General features: G+C 49.6%; 1 protein-coding gene across 3 annotated transcripts in view; it reads left to right on the top strand.

Moving 5' to 3' along the window:
- UMAD1 (UBAP1-MVB12-associated (UMA) domain containing 1) overlaps window positions 1-12,945 on the top strand; it is a 152,449-nt gene extending 139,504 nt beyond the window's left edge. For 2 of the 3 annotated variants that reach the window (XM_075922320.1, XM_075922321.1), the window contains exon 4: window positions 12,075-12,945. In XM_075922320.1, coding sequence (XP_075778435.1) covers window positions 12,075-12,464 — 390 coding nt within the window. In that variant the 3' untranslated portion in view covers window positions 12,465-12,945. Of the gene's footprint in view, window positions 1-101; window positions 204-1,305; window positions 6,607-12,074 lie in introns of all 3 variants that reach the window. The other variant, XR_012902033.1, reaches the window with a different exon arrangement.
- Window positions 12,946-21,619: the final 8,674 nt, after the last annotated feature.

The following is a 21,619-nucleotide window of genomic DNA, read 5'->3' as shown; positions in this document are numbered from 1 at the left end:
TGCGGTTAGGTAAAGGAAGTGGGTGGTTTAAGGGCAAACTTAAATGTATTATAACAACTTGAGCTGTACGTCTAATTTCCTTATGTTTTTCTTTTGAACAGTGCTAAGACTACTAAACCAGAATTTGGTTCTGCGTTATGGTATTTGGCATGTGAATTTGCTGGGGATACAGAAGCATTATTACATGCTACAATTTGCTGCAGGTGGGAACTGAATTTGTGTGGTTGCAACACAAATAACTTAATGAGTTGTGTGCTGAAATAAAGAGGACTGACACTTCATATTTCATAACTCACTCTGGCTTTTATATATTGTACCAAGAGTTTCTCTCAACCCTCTCTCCTCATTCCTTCTCTTCTTAGCAAGACAAGTCCACAACTTGTAAAGGTTTCATTAATCGGTTCATTTCCTAATGTAAGGGTGTTTGCTTACTCTGAATAGCTGACACACATTGGCCCCTTCTCCGGAAGAGGCATGTTAATTTCCAACTTCATAATAGGGAAATCCGCGGGGGATTTAAATATTCGAAGTAGGAATAAGAGATCCTCCAGAAAAGGGCTTTATTCCGGAGGATCGCGCCAGTCTAGACGCCTTTTTCCGGCTTTTCCCCAAGCCAGAAAAAAAGCGGCGGCCATGTTTATTTAAATCCCGCGGGGGATATTTAAATCCCCCGCGGATTTCCCTATTCTGAAGTTGGAAATTAACATGCCTCTTCCGGAGAAGGGGCCAATGTAGACGTAGCCAATTGGTCTTTATCAAAACAATAGAGGGTAGCCAGAATTAGAAAGAATGGCAGGGGAACGTCCAGGCTGCTTGGTCCAGAAAGTTGGCAACTGTGCACCAGGACTGGATGCTCACATGTTTCTATTGTTTAGAGAAGATTCTCTTGTTTGGACAAACTGTGCTGAACACTAGTTCTAGATGGAAAGAATTAAAAAGTGATTTTAAACTGCTTTTTCAGACTCTTAGTCTGGGGCATAATTGCCCATAAAGCCAATTGCCAATGTCACAAGGGGCCATTTTGATAGGCAGCCACCCCATGTTGCCCTTCCAACCCCCTGGCCGCAGGCTCCCAGTCTATCCAGCACCGTCCCGTGCCTGCTTGTCCTTGGAACGTGGGAATAGTGAGACTTCCCCCTTGGACATTTGTGCCCCTGTAGGAAAGGGCCTGCTGTCCAGGTGGTCTTGCTCCAAGTACAGCAGCTCCATCTTAGCCGAGAACTGTTGGTCTCAGCTCATAGAAGAGGGCAAGGCTTTAGGCACAGTGTCTCCAGGGATGAATGGCCATGTCTCTGTTCTCCACAGCTGGACCAACTGCGAGAGGGGGGCGGTCAACACCACCCAGGACAGCCTCCCAACTCTGAGTGACCCACTGGTGCAGGAGAACCAAGAAGAAATTCCAGTGGGAGCACATCTCCGCTCTGTGAGCCCTGCAGGACTCCATGGACTAGAGACTGAAGGAGGACATCCAGCTGCGGTGAAAGACCTGGCGGGAGATGCTGGATCAGGGCCACACCATCTGCGTGGCTGAAAAGCACTCGGCGGGTGACATGGTGCCTACCCCAGTCCTGCTGCTGCTGCTCCTTCCTCAGCTCCTGCCGCTCCCTCTAATCTCTGCCCTATGGCTACCAAGGTCTGTAACCAGCTTCCTGGCTCCGCAGCGGTGTCCGGTGCATGGGGCTTTAGCGTCCCGGTGCCCCTAGTCCTACCCTAGGTCTGGAGTCGCCGGTTCTAGACCTCCCGTCTCCTGCGGTCAGTGTCCTGAGGCTCCCGTCTCTCCACCTCCACTCCCGCTGGCCTCTCCTTCCCAGTTGCTCCTGGCAACGGCCTCCATCCAGGTTCCCTTCTCGGGCTGCCACCGCTGCGTCCCACCCCGTTCCAGCCTTTCCTCTCCGCCGAGGGCTTCCGGGTCCGCGCTCTGCCTCCCCACCTGTGAGAGGAACAACTGCCGGCAGCACCCCCCCCCCCCCCCCCACACACACACACACCTGGCTTCCCTGGCCATTTTAAAACTCCCCGCCCGGCGCGGCCCCAGCTTCCACCCCCGCTGGTGCCCATCCCGCACCTCTGGGTCCTTCCGCCAGCCGGGTTACGCTCTGGCTTTCCAGCACATGCGCGCCTGTGTTGTGGGCGCCCCCTGCTTTCCCCGACCCGCAGGGTTCTCGGTCCACCTTTTCCACTGGGGGGGGGGGCTTGGGCCCCCCGCCCCCGTCGAGGCCGGCCCTTGTGCGGGGGAGGTTCCCCCATCACAAGGTCCCTGCACTCAAGGTGGTGGAACAACCTGAGCCAGGTGCCACTCCCAGCACCAGCTCTGAGCCTCTCTTCGCTCTTCCGGCTCCCTCCTCTCCACTCCAAGATTTTCCTCCCCTCCCTCCCTCTCTGCCCTCTCCCAGGTTCTTTCCCCAGTCCCTCCCCAGTTACTTCTACCCCTATTAAAAGAGTTTATTTTTTCCAAACAAAAAAGTTTGTTTTATTGACTGTGCAGGAGAGGAGGGCATGGAGGGGTGTGGGAGGAAAGGCTAAAGGGGCAATGCACAGACTCCTTGTGGGCAGGCCTTGGGGAGAATGTCACTGGGGTCCTTGTGAAAAATCCTCCCTCAGGGCCTCCCAGATGTGCACAGCCACCTGATCGGCCTGCTGGATGGCCGATGTGTGCGTCTGCTGAAAGGCCCTGCTAAGCCAGCTGGCCTCTGCCCCGCACCATGGAAGGAACATCGTCCCCCTTCCTTTCACATATATTATGAAGGACACAGCATGTGGCCACCACTTGGGGGATGTTCAGCTCCCCAGTGCCCAGCCAGGTGCCTTCAGACACCCGAAGTCACCCTGCACCACCATGTGAGCCGGCTGAGCCTAGCATTGAAGCATTCCTTGATGGGGGTCAAGGTGTCCGATGTAGCGCTTCGTTAGCCAGAGCAACAGAGGGTAGGCCATGTCCCTCACAATGCATAGCGGCATGTCCATGCCCCGACCCTGATGGTGGTGTGGTCAGGGAAAAAAGTGCCAGTATGCAGCTTCTAGAAGACACTGGAGTTGCGGAAGATGCAGGTGTCAGGTGTTTTCCCCGACCAGCCGATGTAGATGTCAGTGAACTGCGCACTGTGGTCCATAATGGCTACAGAACCATCGAGAAGTACCCCTTCTGGTCGATGTATATAGATGCCCGATGGTTAGGGAGCTGGATGCGGATGTGAGTGCCTTTAATAGCTCTTCTCTCTGCCCCTCCCCCCCCCCTCCAATCAGGGAAGCTCATGTCAGCGAAGCCAGCAACAATGGGATCTATGTCACCCAAGTTGATGACTCTGTGCAGCAGGATGCTGTTGATGGCCCTCACCATCTGTAGAAGGTGTGACAGACATAAGCCAGAAGCCTGCCACACTCTGGTGGAAGGCAGGTATACAGGACTCTGGATAAGTGGTTTTCTCTTTCCAGAGTAAACTAATAGAGCCTGCTGCAATAAACTGAAGGCAGGAAAACACCTGGGGCTAATTAACTAGATTGCTCCTTCAGGCATGTCACTCAACACCTACAGCCAATTACAGCTAGTGGAGTTGCTTTAAAAGGCCTGCCCTAGGTCAGGCAAGGAGGACGATAAAGAGTGATGGACTGGAAGGAGAAAGGCAGGAACAAGAAGAATCTGTGTCTGTGTCTGAGCTGAGAGCTGGTTAACAGGTACCAAAGTGGGACATTTTGGAGCATTTGTTTGGGGAAGTGGCCCAGGGAAAAAGCTGCCAAGTTGAAAGAAAAAACAACTTTGTCTGCTACTGCTACTTTAGGATCCCTGGGATGGAATCCAGAGTAGTAGGTGGGCTCAGATTTCCCCCAAATCTTCCCCCCATGCCAACACAGAGCCTTTCCCATGAAGGGAGACCAGGACTACCAAGGGGTTTTCACCCCAAAACCGTGGACTTACCTGTGATGAGTATGGCTCACTAAGCTGTGGACCCTGCTTCCTGTGAAGAGAAAAGCATTGTGTATAGGACCACAGTGAGTCTCTGAGGTTAATATTATCTGCCAGTAGTGCGAGACCCATGGGGCACAGCCAGGACTTTGCCACAAAGGAGACAAACAGGGTTTTCAGACCCCTTGGAAGGCCCCAACCCGTCCCCCCTTCCACAGACCAGGAGCAACCCCCTATTAACCCATCCTCTGGCAGGGCTTTGTGAGGGTGGGACTGAAAAACCTTCCAGGGAGGTTCCACCACCACCAACCCCCCTTTCCTTCGGGTATCCCTTTCCAGCACTTCTTCCCCCCCCCCCCCTTCCTGGGACAATACCCAAGAGCCCCATACCTGCATGACCAGGGCCCCAACAGTTAATCTCCCCACACCAAAATGGTTCCCCACAGAATGATGGCTGTCCGGCATGGTAGTCTTCCAGATGGTGATGGTGACCCCTTCTGGAGGGGGATAGCAGGTCTCATCTGGGTGTCCCATCACCTGAGGGCAGGGGTGAGCCACTCACAGAGCTCCAGAAAGGTGTCCGTCTGCATGCAGAAATTCTGGAGCCACTGCTGGTCGTCTCTCTGCTCCATGATAAGCCAGTCCCACCAGTCGGAACTGGTGTCCAGATGCTAGAAGTGGTGGGTATGGTGGGGGTCCAGCTGCACCTGCAGAGAGATGATGAGGTTTTCCGTGTGGAGCTGGGGGTTGCATCCCTGCAGGGCCTTGAGGGACACGGCAGATAAGAGCCATTGACCGCTAGGAGGAAGCTCCAGCTCCATGTCTAAAGAGCTGAGGTGTGTGCAAGGGCAACCACAGCAGGCAAAGGAATAGGTTTGCTGTCCTTCTAGGAGGTAGGCGAAAGGGAGGAGCCTGAGACACGGCTATACACGGGGTCCCTTTAAGCACGAGCCTCAGATAGGACAGCAGTTAGTTCCTGGAGCTACTACCTGAGACTAATGCCCTGCCTGTAGTGTAGCCGGGTGGCCTTAAATACAATTCAGCGTCCAATCAGTGTGGATGCTGCATTTCAAAATAGCTAACAGCTATTTTGATGGGCTTTTACTGTGTAGATAAGCTATTTCAGAATATTTCTTCTGAAATAGCTTATTCCAAAATAAGCATACAGTGTAGACTTACCCTAAGAGACCTACATCAGAGAGTTCTAGTACTCTCTAAGGGTATGTCTACACAGCAGTATTATTTTAGAATAACTGACATTATTCCGAAATAACAAGGCATATCTACATTGCAAACCATTATTTCGAAATAATGTCAATCTGGAGAACGACTTACTCCAACTTCTCTTACTCGTGAAATGAGGGGATACAGAAGTCGAAGGAAAAGTGTTCTTCCTTTGGCTTCCTGCTGTGTAGACAGCACTAAAAGCCGAATTAAGCTATTCTTCTTCGAGCAGTGTCCCGTGGGTGCTCCACTGTAGGTGTCGGCTTGTCCCGGCGCCGCAGATCGGAGATCTTTCTAGCCGTAGTCTGCCGGACCATGCATGCGCGAAGTGCGGCTCGTGGCTTTTCGCGCCGTTTGAGCAGCGCTGGTCCGGCTCCCGCCAGTTCCTCCTGACCGTCCTTGGCCACGGACGGAATATTGTCTCTCTGGTGACTACTGTTTCCTACAGAGACAGAGAGACTTTATATGTTATTGTATATAGTTCCTTCATAGAGTTACAAGTTATAGTTTTATCCTAGTCGTTAGTCAAAAAAAAAAAAAAAAAACCCTTAGGATGCAGGGTTTGAATAGGTCCCCTTCTCACACTCTGGCACAGGGGGATAAATTAACCTCTCACCACTGGGCTAAAGGTAGGTAATACCATTACCATGTCCTCCTCAAGCCAGATTTTTGAATAGGACTTGATCCAGCAAGCAGGATCTGAGCACACTACTGGATCAGGCTCTGCACACCACTTAGGCAGCTTGACTGCATATCTTTCCCCAGTTCATGAATCATTCTGGGGCTTGGGAAATCAATGGCTAGCGCATGTTACGAATGGATCATAACTGACTATGAACGATTTGGAGACTAAGCTATACTTTTGTGCTGTCTTTTACTGTGATTGTACTATGCCTAGTGTGATCTTTGTCCTCACAAAGGTCATGTTTACTTATTTCTTGCAGTGTGTTACTATAGGATATTTGCCTACCTGTAAACATACACACCTTGAACAATTCCACACTAGCTGATTAAATATGTTCTTGTATACAGTAAAATGAAATGCTGAACGTAATTTGTACATACAAAAACAGTTTGTGTAAAAACAGCTTGTATGTGTGTATCAGCTAAATCTATCAGTTTGTGGAGTAGCCTCTTATAGGAAATTTCTCCTTCACTAGAGAAATTTAATACTCGAGAGCAGTGGTTTTCAGAGTATGGGCTGGTATTGGATCACAGAATGTCAGGTGACAAACAGGGTGCTATAGGGTAGCCAAGTGACAAACAGGATACTAAGGCAAGCCTCCCACCTCTCCTGGCCAATGGGAGCTGAGGGGTGATGCTCGTAAATGAGAGCAGCATGTAGAGCTACTTGTGTACCTCTGCTAGAGATCCAGACCTCCTGTTGACTGCTTCTGGAGCTTAGCACCATCCACAGTGCCAGGACAGGCGTGGAGCCTACCTTATGCTCCCACTGTGCTTTAGACCAGGATACACCGGAGGTAAGCCTGTGCCTCAGTACCCTGCCTTCCCCCACCCACAACCCCCTCCTGCACTCCAAACTTCTCATCCCTGTCTCCCTGTTGGAGCCTGCTCTCTAGTCAAAAGAAATAATTGTTGGGTTCTGGGCACACAATCTTCTTCAACAGGGTCACACGAAAAAAAGTTTGAAAACCAGTGCTCTACAGGATACTGAAGGGAAAAATCTAGGTTTGGGACTGTAAGGTTGACAGGACATACTGGATTTTTTCCAGCAATGTTTTTTATTCTCATTTTATAGGTTTGTAAAAATAAAACTAATAATATCTGAATAACGTCTCTCCTCTGGACTGGCATATTGAGTTTCTAGTGTTAGTACTTTATGAGCAGTGTGGTAGTATATATCACACATTTTCTTTAGATCTTCACATCAAGATTTGATTCAAATCTGAACTTACCCTATTTTCACCAGCCCCTCACTATGTTAGGCATCCAGTCACCACCAATATTCTTGACAAGAACTGAAACAAAAGTCATTAAGCACCTCTGCCATTCCCATCTTTTCTGTTACTGTTTCTCCCTCTTCATTGTGGAATGGGTCTACTCTGTTTTGGTTGTCTTCGTGCTTCTAATATATGTATAGAATGTTTTCTTGTTATCCTTTCTGTCTCCAACTAGATGGAGCTTGTTTGTTTTGTGTTTTTTTTTGTTTGTTTTTGTTTTGAGCTTGTTTTGTGCTTTTGCCTTTCTAATTTTACACCTACATAGTATGTGTGTGTGGTTTTTTAATATATATTCATCCTTTGTATTTTGTCCTAGTTTCCACTTTTTATACAATTACTTTTTGATATTAGATAATTCAAGATTTCCTGGTTAAGCCAGGTTGGGCTTTTGCCAGACTTCTCATCTTTCCTATGTAGTAGAATAGTGTGCTCTTGTACCCTTAATGATGTCTCTGGGAAAAACTGCCAACTATCTTCAATTATTTTTTTTTCTTAGTCTGGCTTCCCATGAGACCTTGCTGACTAGCTCCTTACTAAAGTCTTCTTTCTTGAAATCCTTTATCTTTATTGTGCTGTTCTCCCTTTTACAATTCCTTAGAATCATGGACTACTTTCCACTTTTTAAAATTCTCAACCAGTTCCTCCCTATTTGTTAAAATCAAATCTAGAACATCCTTTCCTTAGTAGCTTTGTCCACCTTCTGAAAGGGAAAAAAAAAGTTGTCTTCAGTGCATTTCAAGAACTTTTGGATAATCTGTGTCCTGCTGTGTTGTTTTCTCAACTGATATCTGGATAGTTGAAGTCCCTCATCAACACAAGTCCTGAGCTTAGGTTGGTTTTGTTAGTTGTTTAAAAAAAGCCTCATCCATCTCTTCTTCCTGGTTATGATTTTTCTTCGCCACATATGAAAACCAGAAGCTTTATTTTTTGTAGGGTCCCTCACATTTTAGACATCCCTACATATCTGTTCTTGTATTGGCCCTTCTGTTGGGCTTACAAGACCATCACAGCATTAGTTGGCAATGAATAACTCTCCAACTGGGGATGACGTGGTAATACTTGATCACAGACATGTCCTTTACATCTGTATAATATGCACATCTTTATGCCTTATAAATGCACTTGCCTTCCTGGGCCTACAAAACTCTTTCTGGTACTTTAAGGTTTAATGGAAAGAACTGAGGTAGCTGATCTGTACATCTCTTACAGTCATGAAGGGCTCTTGTGAAGCCCCAGTGGGCACAACTTTCTAAAGATCCTGAAGCTCAGTAATACTTGGGGTACTTATCTCATATGTGTACATATGCAAAGGCATTACAATCCAACAACTTAGTTGTTGGTAACTAACCGTTACTTATCAGGTCTTTCCCTTATTTGCTGATAAGAATTGTCTTCCAGCACACGAAGTTTTACTTTACAATACAGAAGCTACTTTTACTATCACTTCTTTACTATGCTGCATCTGCATCAGAAACAAGCATACCAATTTAAAAAAACACTGTCATAGTCCATAGTATCATCCATACTCAACACCAGGGATGGGGAGCCTCTGGGAAGTGGAGGCCCAGCTTGTGCCGCTTCCTGCAGCTCCCATTGTCCTGGAATGGTGAAACACGGCCACTGGGAGCTATAAGTACCTTATTGTCCAAAAGGACAGCCAAACGGTGTCTGGCGACCCACCGATGTCTAACCCAGATACTGTGTTTGAGCCCGTGGGCCAGGGGTTGGCCACTCCTGCTCTGCCAGTCACCGAAATTAGAATTGGAAAAGTGCTATTCATCCAGTTAGTCTTCACTCAGTCAATAAAAAAAAACCGTGCCCTGACACTTATTCTCTAATGCTTTGTTTAGTAGGTGTTAAATGACTCAAGCAACAAGGTTCCCACCTCTCCCCTTGAGAGATACTAAAACTTATTTACAGTTCCCCTCCCTTGTCTCTTTTAACAATGCTTAACATTTCATTATATTTAGTTTGTGAATTTCCTTTGCAATCTCTTCCATTTGTAGTCCCCTTACTAAAGGTGCCTCTTATTTTCTGGAAAGTCCCTGTGTGTGGCAATCCAGCCTCACAGACTACAAGTCCCATGAGCCCTTGGGAGAAACAGGAAGGAAGTTACTCTTGTGTGGGAGATCAGAGTCTCTCCATGTGCATGAGAAGAGAGGCCTAGCAGTCTGGGACTCTGCCCTTGGATTTTGGAAAAGAAGGGGAACCAGGCTGCTGTGGAGGAGTTTGATCCAGTCCAGGAGTTGATAGAGTGCAGCCGCAGACTGGGACTGGAAGCCTTTGGAGCTGGGATTTAGCAGGCTGCTTCTGATAGGCACAGCATGAGGCTGTAAGTGATTGGGCCTTTTTGGGAAGGGTGCTGCCTGGGACATAGCTGCTGCCTACCTTGGATCCTCGTACACGCTTTCTGCGGAGAATCTCCACTACAGCTGCAGTTCTTCAAGTGTGCCCACACAAGCAAGAGTCTGGGTACGTCTAGACTACATGCCTCTGGCGACAGAGGCATGTAGATTAGGCTACCAGATATAGTAAAATGAAGCGACGATTTAAATAATTGCCGCTTCATTTAAATTTACATGGCTGCCGCGCTGAGCCGACAAACAGCTGATCAGCTGTTTGTCGGCTCAGCGCGATAGTCTGGACACTCCCCTGCCGACATCAAAGGTATTTGTCGACCACCCAGGTAAACCTCATCCCAGGAGGCTCAGCGCGGCAGCCATGTAAATTTAAACGAAGCGGCGATTATTTAAATCGTCACTTCATTTTACTATATCTGGTAGCCTAATCTACATGCCTCTGTCGCCAGAGGCATGTAGTCTAGATGTACCCTCTGAGACTGAGTCCAGGAGTGTGCACACTCTGGCGTGGGATCAATATTGGCAGTGTAATTGCTAGATATATAAGTTCCAATTATTGTTGTGCACTTTGTTAATGCTATTCATTGTCTATCTGTTAAACCCTGTTTATTTAAGTTAAGTAAAAATTGTTTATTTTAATGTAATCTATTAGATGTATATGATTTGTAGTGTTGTTCTGGAATTAGATCCAGAACATAGCTGGAATGCTCTCAAGGCACACCAGTAAGTTTGTACAAGGCCAGACAGGAGGAGGCACCACCATTATACATTCCTTACGAGCAAGGAACTGCAGCAAGGGGGTGGATAGGGCTTTCCCCAACTAAACACCATCACCACTGGGGTGCTCAGGATCTCCCTTTGGGTTAAAACCATCAGGTGCCCAGGCACACCTGTGAGTGTGACCTGCTCCCGAGTAACCCAGGGAGGAAAAAGGGGGTTACACATTTAAAACCTAAAGTTTAGTTTTAAATACAATAAAGGCTGTGATGAGAACACTCAAAAGCAAAGAAATACAGTTAAAGCATAAAGATAGCATATGCATCAGTCACAATATGATGCTGTATTAGCATTACTTTTTTGTTAGTTGCACATTAGTTTGTTTTTCCTGATTTGTACCTTAATGTTATGTAAGTGCACTTTTATTGTATACAAATTAGTATGTAAGCTAGTTATTAAAGTGTATTGCTATCATACCAATAGACCACATTCACATGTATTCCTGCTGTAAGGAACTAATATATGAAATAATCACTGTCTCCGGGGCGAGAAAATCCCCGTTTGTAACTGCAGATCCGACATAAGTCGGATCCGCGTAACTCGGGGACTGCCTGTATTGAATTTCTCAAATAGAATATACTTGTTAAAATACATAACTTCTAGTTCAGAGAAGAGATACTATTGTAAATGGAATTGTAACTTCTTAAGCTTGTTTTCATACTACAATGCCTCTTTGACAATGCAGCACTCTCAGGCTTCAAGCACACATTAATCCAGCAGCATATGAAGTGAAGACTGCATGTTCATTGATTAAGATTTGCTCTGGACTACAAACTTTTTTGCTACAATTAATCATCCAGACTATGTCTCGACTTCAGGCTTCTTTCGGAAAAAGCTTTCTGAAAGATCTTCCAAAAAAACTACTTCTGAAAGAAAGCGTCCAGTGGCCGAGTGCATCGAAAAGCGATCTGCTTTTTCAAAAGAGTAGCATCCAATCAGTCTGGATACCTCGCATAAAAGGCCACGTAGAACCATTTCAGTCTGGGCTTTAGGTCACCAGTTGCTTCCGAGTGCTGGTGCTGGAGCCTAGCAGAGACATGGGCTTAAAGGGACCCCCTGCCCCCGGACAGCCGTTTCTCTGCTTCTGCTGCATACTTGCATACCTCTTCAAGGGACAGCAAAGCTCTTGCTGTGCCTGCTTTGGTTGCCAGGCTTGTTTTTGGATGCCACAGTTTTTCCTTTGAGACAGAGCTGCCACTGGGCATGCGATGGCCCCACACGGCCATGCTGCAGTTTCTGATCCTTCCTGGTCCTGACCGAGCTTGACCCCCAAGCTCCATTCTTGGGACCCTCTCCCTGAGTGCGGGAGCAACACCCTTGCAACTGCAACCCACAGTGGAGAGATGGTTTAGGAGGCTGGACACCAGTTCCGACTGGTGGGACCAGCTGGTCATGGCTCCAAAACTTCTGCATTCAGAAGACCACCTTTTTTGGAGCTGTGGGCCTGGCTAGCCCCTGCCTTCCGATGATGTGACACCCACCATCCCCCTGGAGAAGCGGGTTTCCATCACCAACTGGAAGCTTGCCACCCCAGATGGTTGCCCACTGACTGGTAACTAGTTTGGCATGGGGAAGTCCACCATCAGGGCCTTCTTCATGGAGGTAAGGCCCTCTGGGGATGTAGTCCCTGCATGGGGGGGAGAGGAGGGTTCTAGGAAAGGGGAGCTGGAGTGTGGGGATGGTAGGGAAGTCCCGTCCTGACCTCACACAGCCCTTCTGCTGGAGGTGTGAGCTCATGGGAGTGGCTCCTGGGGTGTTTAGGAAGGAGGGAAGGCAAGGGAGACAAGCACCTCCCAAGGGCTCAGGCACCCCCTCTCTCATTCTGTTTTGTGTATTTGTCTCCTTCTGCAGGTTGTGAGGGCCATCAACTCCACCCTGCTGCAGAGGGTCATCGGCCTGGGAGACCTGGAATCCATCATGGCCGGATTTGCTGCCCTGGGGTTCCCAAACTGCAGGAAAGTGATTGATGGGATCCACTTACCGATCCGCGCACCTGAACATCGAGTGGCCCAATACATAAATTGCAAGAGCTACTTTTCAATGGTGATGCAGGGCCTGGTTGACTATCGTGGACAGTTCACGGGCATTTTTGTCGGGTGGTCGGGCAGAGCATATGATGCCTGGATTTTTCAGAACTCCAGCCTCCACGGGAAGCTGGAGGTGGGCACATTTGTCCCCAACTGCAAAGTCACAGCAGGGGAAGTGCAGATGCCATTGTGCATTATGGGAGATGCAGCCTAACCCCTAATGCCATGGCTTATAAAGCCTTATACCGACCACCTGGACCCTAGCAGGGACCAACTTAATGCCCACCTGAACTGGGTCAGGATTCAGGTGGACTGCACCTTTGGCCGCCTCAAGGTACGGTTCAGGTGCCTCCTGATCCACCTTGACATGGCAGAGCACAACATCCCTGAGGTGGTGTCATCTACAACATTGTGAACAGGTTTTCCTTCCAGGGTGGGGGCGCAGATGCCAGCTGTGAGGGAGACCCTTTGAGTAGCCGTAGATAGCTGACATCTGCTAGGCCCATTGGGCCAGGGTGTGCATCTGGTAGGCCCTGAGGGAGAGTTTCTCTCAAGGACTCCAGTAACCTTCCTCAGGGCCTCTCTGCTAGGAGGCTCTGGCTTGCTGCCCTGTCCCTTTCCTACCACAACTCCTCCTTTCGCTCCTTCCCTGACCTCTCAATAAAGACACCTGTTTGGTTTTTGAACAAAATGAACTCTGTATTGGTCTTGCATTTAAAAAGCTGGGGAGGGGGCAAAGCTCATAACTTTGCAGGGGAGAGGGTGGGGATAACTGGATGTGCCACCTCACGGGCGGGGACCTCGTTGGACTTGGGGTTGGGTGGGTCCTGGGATCATAGGGAGGTGAGCATAGGCATGGGCAGCACATTTCTTTAGGGTGTGTACCCAAAGAATTTTTTTAAAATGTACTTTGACCCCCCCCATTAGCCATAGCCCTGACCCCTGTTAACCATGCCCCTGGCCCCCATTAGCCACGCCTCTGGAGGTAACCCTCTCCAGGCAAGGTGGGCACATGACCAAAAGTAAAAAGTGTTATGTTACCCCTCCCCGCCCCCAAGGACTTTTCCCACCATCCTCCTACCAATAGGGATTAGTGTCTCTCCCTTCCTCCCTCCCCCCCCAGCCATGCAACTATCCTGCAATTGCATTAACCCAATGTGTGTGACATTAATGCGGGGGTGGAGAGGCTGGGAGGGAAGTGTTCCCTCTAAGAGTATCCTCTCGTGAGCAGAATGAATTTTGTTGTGCACAAGTACTGAATTCATGTGGCTTGTTTGGATGTGCCATTGTGGCATCCAAGTTATTAATAAATATCTACATTTCCACTCTGCTGCCACATCTCCTCCCCTTGCTCCATCAACTCCCCTGGTGCCTGCTGCCCCCCACTCCTCACCCTCCTCTGCTGTCCTGACTCCTGCCCTTCTCACTGCCCTCAGCCTTCCTGAGACCTGCCCCCTCCATTAGCCCTTCTCTCTCCCCTGTGCCCACTCCTCCAGTAGCCCCACTCTGATCATGTGAGCTACCCCTCCTCATCCCCTCTTCTAACACCTCCCTCTACACACCTGCCCTGCCTCTCTCCTCTGGTGCTGGTCCCTCCCCTGCAGGTGTCTGCCCTTCTGCTTCACCCCCAGAATCCCCTGGCACCTGCACCTTTCTTTACCCCTGCACCCTCCTGGTGCCTCCCCCTTCCCTCACTACCCCTGCCCCCTTTGCCCTTTTTTCCCTGATGCCCATCTCTTCACCCCCTCTGCCCCCTTTCCCCTCATGCCCCTGGGCCCTCACACATGACTTGCTCCAACCCCACCTTCCTCATGCCTAAGCCTTCTCCCAGCACCTCCCCCTCCAATCCCCAATGCCCTTACCCTCTCCTCTTCCAACATCACGCTGTCCCCCCTCCCACTGACACCTCCCCTCCTGCCCTTTTCCTCATTGTCTCCACTTCACCCCTAGCATTTGTGTGTCCTCTACTCTGTCGCTTTGGTGTCTTCCCCTTTCTTTCCTCTCGCCCCTCCCTTTCTTCCTTCCCCACCGCAAAAGCCCCTTCGTCTCCCACCCATTCCTCTTTCCGTACCCCCCCCTTACTTTCAGCTTCTGCCTTACAGCTTGCAGGACTGGAGTCAGAGCCAGCCCAAGCTGCAGGACCGGGCGGGGGCGCCGCATGGTGCTGCAGGGCCGGGCGCCGACCACCCCGCACGGTGCTGCACGGCTGGGTGCTGCTGGGATGCGCGGGGGCACCCCCAGGGCACTGCACGGTCCTGCCGAGATAGGCAGGGGCATCCCCGGGGTGCTGTGTGGAGTTGTAGGGCGGGCCCCGGGCCACAAAAATGGCTCGGGTTGCCATCTGTAGTAGAGCCCCAGCTGCTTTTGGAGCTGGGCGGCTGGGTTTTAAAGCTCCTGGCATTTCCCCTCTCACCTGTTGCACGGCGTTTGAAGATGCCACGCATGCGCTCTCTCTGCCCCACAATGCCCAGTAGATGGCTGCAGGCAATTTAAAGTGAGGGGCTGTGGCGCTCCATCACAAATCCCCCTCTTCCTCCAGCAGCTGCTGGCTAGCCCCAGACATTAGGGTGTGCCTGGGCACACCCAGCACACCCCATGCGCACACCTATGGAGGTGAGCAGGATGGGGGGGGACTGGAGTGGGGTCAGGGTTGGTGGTGGGGGGACGGAAAGGGGGCATGGGCATTGTTTGGGGAAGGAAAAGAGGTATTGCTTAGGGAAGAAGCAGAGGTATTGCTTGAGGAGGGAACAGAGGCATTGCTAAGGGTAAAGGGGGAATGGGCATCGCGTGTTGCCTGCACAAATTTCTCGATCACTTCCACACTTTAGGCTCCAGGTGCAACCCTGTTAATTTACACACTCACTCTTACCGAATTCCTAGGGCTCGGGGCGGAACTTCCTGTGGGTTTGCAGGATCTTTTGCCACTGAAAGAGCCTCACACAGTAAGTTTCTTATTCTCTACTTATTGACAATTCCCAAGTAAGTAGAATACGCATGCTAAGCACACAGTGTCATGCTCACCAATCCTGATACAGGCAGGCAGACTTCCCCTATTGGCCAGGCAAGATCAGTCTCTCTAGATCTTAGCTGCTGCACGTCATGGTCGTGTAGAAGAATCCTGGCAGCTCTGGTCTTAGGCTGTCTTGGAGGTGAGTTCTTCTAGGTCTTCCCTCTTTCTTTCTTTCTTTCTTTCTTTCTTTCTTTCTTTCTTTCTTTCTTTCTTTCTTTCTTGCTCTTTTAGCTGGTCTCCTTTTTGGACCCCAATTTATATACTGAAACCTGAGTCCTGCTTGGCTATACCTTACCCAATTATTTTAGTATAACTTTACTAACCAATCACAACATACTGTAACAGAGAGTATATCTTGACTGCATCCCTCTGTCGGCAGAGGGATTCAGATTAGGCAGGGATTTAAATATTCCGCACCTAATTTGCACAAAAATGGCTGCTGTGTTTTGCCGACTCAGCACCTTGTCAGCAAAAAGTGGCAGTCTAGAGGGGGATCTGTCGAGAAAGAAAACCTTTTTCGACAGATCCTGTCAACCTCTTCGCAGGAAGCATAAGGATTTAAATAATCGCTGCTTCATTTACATCAAAATGGCTGCTGCACTGTGCCGATCAGCTGTTTGGCTGCACAGCGCGGTAGTCTGGACGCTCTGCGGTCAACAAGGGAAGCCCTCGTCGATCACTCCGGTAAACCTCATTCCACGAGGCATAACAGGGCGGTCGACAAGGCTTCCCTTGTTAACCATGGAGCGTCCAGACTGCCGCGCTGTGCTGCCAAACAGCTGATCAGCACAGCGTGGCAGCCATTTTGATGTCAACGAAGCGGCGATTATTTAAATTGCCACTTCATTTTCCTATGTCTAGTAAACTAATCTACATGGCTCTGTCGACGGAGCCATGTAGTCTAGACATACCTTAAGAGCATAAGAACAGCCATACTTGGTCAGACCAAAGGTCCATCCAGCCCAGTATCCTGTATGTTGACAGTGGCCAATGCCAGGTGCCCCAGAGGGAGTGAACCAAACAGGTATTGATCAAGCGATCTCTCCTGCCATTCGTCTCTACCCTGTATCTGTTTTTTTTATCTGGTGACAGTGGGGGCCATTAGGACAGGATCCCTGTCTCACAGCCTAGTGTGATGCTACTGTAATGCAATTTAGATGGAATGTGAGTGTGTGACTCCAGACTTTACAGCTAATGGCTGCTGCTCTCCACACTGGCTGCAGAAGAAGGGTTTAGTTTAGGTCTTCCAATATGGTTACAGAAAAACCATATTGGTACAAGTGGGGGAGGGCATGATGGCACACATGTTGTCGCAACGCTGCATGAGATGGTCCTATGCACAGTTCCGCCACTCTGCATCCTCCCAACTGCGCCAGGGTCTGATGCATGTCACGTAGGATGCTGACATGCTGCCACATCAGGTCTTCATGGACCCTGGCGTGCTTCATGGACCCCGGGCTCTGGTGGCTGGCTTGGGTGGTGTGAATCACCCCTCAGTCCCAACTGGTCTGGCTGGGGAGAACACAAAGAGGGAGAGTCGGTCAATCATAGAATCATAAAACACTAGAACTGGAAGGAACTTCGAGAGGTCATTGAGTCCAGTCCCCTGCCCTCATGGCAGGACCCAGTACTGTCTACACCATCCCTGATAGATGTCTAACCTGCTCTTAAATGTCTCCAGTGATGAAGATTGCACAACCTCCATAGGCAACTTATTCCAGTGTTTAACCACCCTGACAGGAAGTTTTTCCTAATGTCCAACCTAAACCTCCCTTGCTGCAGTTTATGCTCATTGCTCCTTGTCCTATCATCAGAGGCCAAGGAGAACAATTTTTCTCCCTCCTACTTGTGAGACCCTTTTAGATACCTGAAAACTGCTATCATGTCCCCCCTCAGTCTTCTCCTGTCCAAACTAAACAAGCCCAATTATTTCAGTCTTCCTTCTTAGGTCACGTTCTCTAGACCTTTAATCATTCTTGTTGCTCTTCTCTGGACCTTCTCCAGTTTCTCCACATCTTTCTTGAAACGTGGTGCCCAGAACGGGACACAATATTCCAACTGAGGTCTAATCAGCGCAGAGTACAGCCAAAGAATGACTTCTTGTGTTTTGCTCACAACACACTTGTTAATGCATCCCAGAATCACGTTTGCTTTTTTTGCAACAGTGTCTCGCTATTTACTCATATTTAGCTTGTGGTCCACTATGACCCCTAGATCCCTTTTTGCAGTACTCCTTCCTAGACAGTTGCTTCCCATGCTATATGTGTGAAACTGATTGTTCTTTCTTAAGTGGAGCACTTAGGGTTTGTCCTTTATTAATCTTCATCCGGTTTACCTGAGACCATTTCTCCAGTTTGTCCAGATCATTTTGAACGATGACTCTATCATTCAAAACAGTTGCAGCCCCTCCCAGCTTGGTATCATCTGCAAACTTAATAAGGATCCTCTCTATGCCGATATCTAAATGGTTGATGAAGATACTGAACAGAACCAATCCTAAAACAGAGCCCTACGGAACCCATCTTTTTATGCCTTTCCAGCAGGATTGTGAACAGTTAATTACTACTTTCTGAGAGCAGTTATCCAGCCAGTTATGCACCCACCTTATAGTAGCCCCATCTAAGTTGTATTTGCCTAGTTTATTGATAAGAATATCATGCGAGACTGTATCAAATGCCTTGCTAAAGTCCAGGTATACCACATCCACCGCTTCTCCCTTATCCACAAGACTTGTTATCCTATCAAAAAAAGCTATCAGACTGGTTTGACATGATTTGTTCTTTATAGATCCATGCTGGCTGTTAACTATCACCTAATCTTCCAGGTGTTTGCAGATGAATTCCTTAATTACTTGCTCCATTATCTGTCCAATCATTCATTCAGACACTGTCCCTGAGGCCATGCCCTTCTCTGTGAGTAGCAACCAACAGTCCTCGGGCCAGAGGAGGAGGCTGTCCCAGGAGCAAGGTCATGTGTGGCCTGCATAGCAGGACCTGCCTCATAGGGGCTCTGAGGTGTCCAGGGGACTATGCTGCCTGGTTTCCCCCACCCTAGCCCACAGACAAGGGGAGTGTCTGGCCACAGCAGGATCCCGGTATGGGTAGCAGAGGAGCCGGGAGCAGCCTGGCAGTGCTGCTCACGGGAGCAGGTGCTGCCTCACACGTGCAGACATGTCCATGTGCTGTGTGTGGCACTCCTTGGTGTGTCTGGGGGTCGTGCCTGCATCATTGCAGCTAGCCTGTTTCCAGCTGTGGCAGGTGGTGGGAGGGTGTCCTCCGCCCTGGTGCCAGATGTGTGCAACCTCCCTGAGCCTGGGAGCAGGATCATTGGTGTGCTTAGAGGCTGCCTGCTGAATCCTTGTGGTACACACTAACATGCAGGAGGTTCCACATGCACGGACTGCAGCTCAATATCCAGCCCGAGCAGGCTGAGCGATGCTCGCATCGCACCCCACCCCTTCTACGTACATCTCCCTTGCCCTGTGTGTGTGACAAACTGAGAGCACTCACCTGAAGATCCCGCCCAGCATCAGACGAGGCCTGGGAGATATCCAGGCTGATGGGAACCAGCTCCAAGGAGAGCATGACGATGGCCATGTTGTCCACTGCCGCCGCCTCCTGCTGCTGTTCCTGGTCCTTCTCCTCCACCGTGACCTCTGGCTGGGCGACAATGGGCGGGTTGAGGCCAGAGTCCACCATGATGGGTGGGAAAACAGTTTTCACATCCCCCAGGATTTGGTGACGTTCCTGGTTGTAGGGGTAGGTGTGGGGTCCTGCTCCAGAGCGCGAGCTGTGCTTTCTGACCCTCATGTATCCCTGGTGGAGCCCTTTCACCTTACTCCGAACCTGTTTCAAGGTCCGGGGTGGGTGTCTGCGCTCCACAGGGACTTGGCCATCTGACCATAAATGTCTGCATTGCAGTGCTTGAAGCAGAGATCCTGTAGTGTCTCCTCCTTGCCCCGTAATGTGTGTGAAGGCACAGGATCTCCACTCTGGACCAGAAGGGTACCTAGGAGCCCTCATTCTGATTCCTGTGAGGGCCAGGGAAGTGTGTGGGTGGGCTTGTGGCTCCACCATAGGTGAGAAGGCCTGTGGCAGGGAGAGCTATGCAGTCAAGGTGCTGCTCCCAGGCTGGCTTCCTGCCACAAGGCTTGTCCAGGGTGCCTGCAGCTTTAAGAGGAGCCAGGAGACAAGAACTGTAGAGCTGTAATTACTTTGGATGGAGTGGCCACCAGAACACGTGTTATTTCCTAGAGGCCTCTTCTTTAGAAAGAAAACCCTCTTTCTTATCCACATGCTCAGGGCTCGCCGAGCGGCAGCGAGCCCCACTAGCCAGCCACGTGGTTCTGTGCTCTGCACATGCGCAGATGTTGAGTCCTGCACATACGCCTTTTCCATAAAAGGCGTTCTTCCTTGTAAAAAGAGGATTACCACTGTTGGATAAAGCCCTGTGTTTTTTCAATTTACTTTCAAAAGAATGCGATTTCTGTGTGGATGTAAATGAAGTTTTATTGGAAAAAGTTGTTTTTCCGAAAAAAACCTCTGTAATATAGACATAGCCCTAGAGGAATGGAAAGAGAAGTACCTACACCGATGAGAGCATCTTCACTAATGATACAGTTGATTTGGTGCTGTTGAAGCATTGTATATTTAGCGACGCACTAAGCCTATATCTACTCTATGAGCTAAGGTTGTGATTCTCCTGCATGTCCCCACACATTCCTGCTAGCTCTCATCTAGTCAATGTGAGTAGAAATGGCAGTGAAGCTGCAGCAAGGGAGGCACAACTTAGCTGGCCTGAGGATAAATCCACCTGAAACTAGTGTTACTGCAGTGATGTAGCTACATGTACTTGTGCAGGATGGATGAGAATGTGACTATCTGTATAGGGGCAGGGTAATTATACCTTTAACTTACAGCAGGGCTTCTGAACTTTGGAAGCTCTTTCACACTGATGGGCATGAATACAAAAATTAAGGCAAGAGTACACAACACATAGTCCCCATTTAAGTCAGTTCTGCTGATATTAATAAAATGCAATACTTACCTACTTTCCACCCTTATGACAGCACTTTTAATGAGCAATGACAGTCCAAGAATTTAACTACTAAAACACGTCTCAACAGAAGACCATTATATTGACTACTTTTTTGTTTTGGCTCCCACTTGCAGGCCGCAAACAAATGGCCTGGGCTGCGTGTTGAGTAGTCCTGACTTACAGTGTAGGCACTCCAGGATACCTATACAACTATGTCTAATGTGACTCAGTAGCATCCCTTTTGGACATCTAAGGACTGGTATAGATACATTTTAGGATCATAGATTCATATAAAGACAGAAGAGAACACTAATAATCTGTTCTTGACCTCCTGCAAAATACAGGCCAGAGAACTTCCCTGAGTCAATTCTTGTTTTCACTACAGCATATATTTTAATAAAATAGCCAGTCTTCATTTAAGAATGGCCAATGCTGGAAAATCCACCACAGCCTTTCAAAAGGTTCTCTGTGGTGTGGCCTACCCAGAGGGTGGCTATAAAACCAGATAGTAAGATAAATGGGGCGGCAGAAGTAGTTTCAGGCAGAAAAAGAGAAGAAATTGAGACCTGCCTTTCAAAGGAGTTGCTGTTCAAATGAAAATGTAAAGGAAGAAAGTTGGGGTGCAGCTACATTATAGGTCTGAGAAGGTAGACACACGAGGGCCTATAAAACCAATCCTCATGAAAAGGAGCCAGCTGCACATTTCCCACTGGCTCAGTGGAGCATAAAAGGCTTCACATCTAATGCTGGGGGGAGCCCGCTCATTTCACAAAATGCCAGGCCACGTAGCAGGGCTCTAGGGCAGGCCCCCAGGAAAAGCCAGGGCGCGCGTGCATAGCTGCTTGGCGTCAGCCTCCCCCCGCGAGCAGCTGTGGCCCCCGCAGCCCTGCCCTTGCACGGGCCCCTTCAGCGCCCAGGCCAGCCCGCACCCCGCGCCGCGGCCGCAGGGGTAACAAAGACCCGGAGCCATAGGACGGGCCTGCCCAGAGGCGCGTGGAGGTGGCCTAGTCACACGCCAGGGTAGCGGCCAAGCCCCAGCCCCGCACGCGCCCCGGGCCTGAGGCAGCCGGCTCCCCCTCATTACCCGGCCGCCTGGTTAACCCAGCCCGCCGCCTCCCGCTTCCCACCTCGTCCCTCGCCCACCCCACCGGGCAAGCCGCCCACCCCACGGCTGTCCCCTCCCCACAGGCCAGAGCCGTTCTCCCTGCCCCCTCCAGCAAAACGGCCCGCTGATTGGTGGACAATGTTGCCCTTCATGTGCCGTAACCAATCAGGCTAGAACTAACGGAGGCAATGTACCCAATGGGCGCGCTGCTCGCCGC

This window comes from Pelodiscus sinensis, chromosome 2 (assembly GCF_049634645.1).
Source record: "Pelodiscus sinensis isolate JC-2024 chromosome 2, ASM4963464v1, whole genome shotgun sequence".
NCBI lineage: Eukaryota > Metazoa > Chordata > Testudines > Trionychidae > Pelodiscus > Pelodiscus sinensis.
This window is presented reverse-complemented; position numbering and strand designations above follow the sequence as displayed.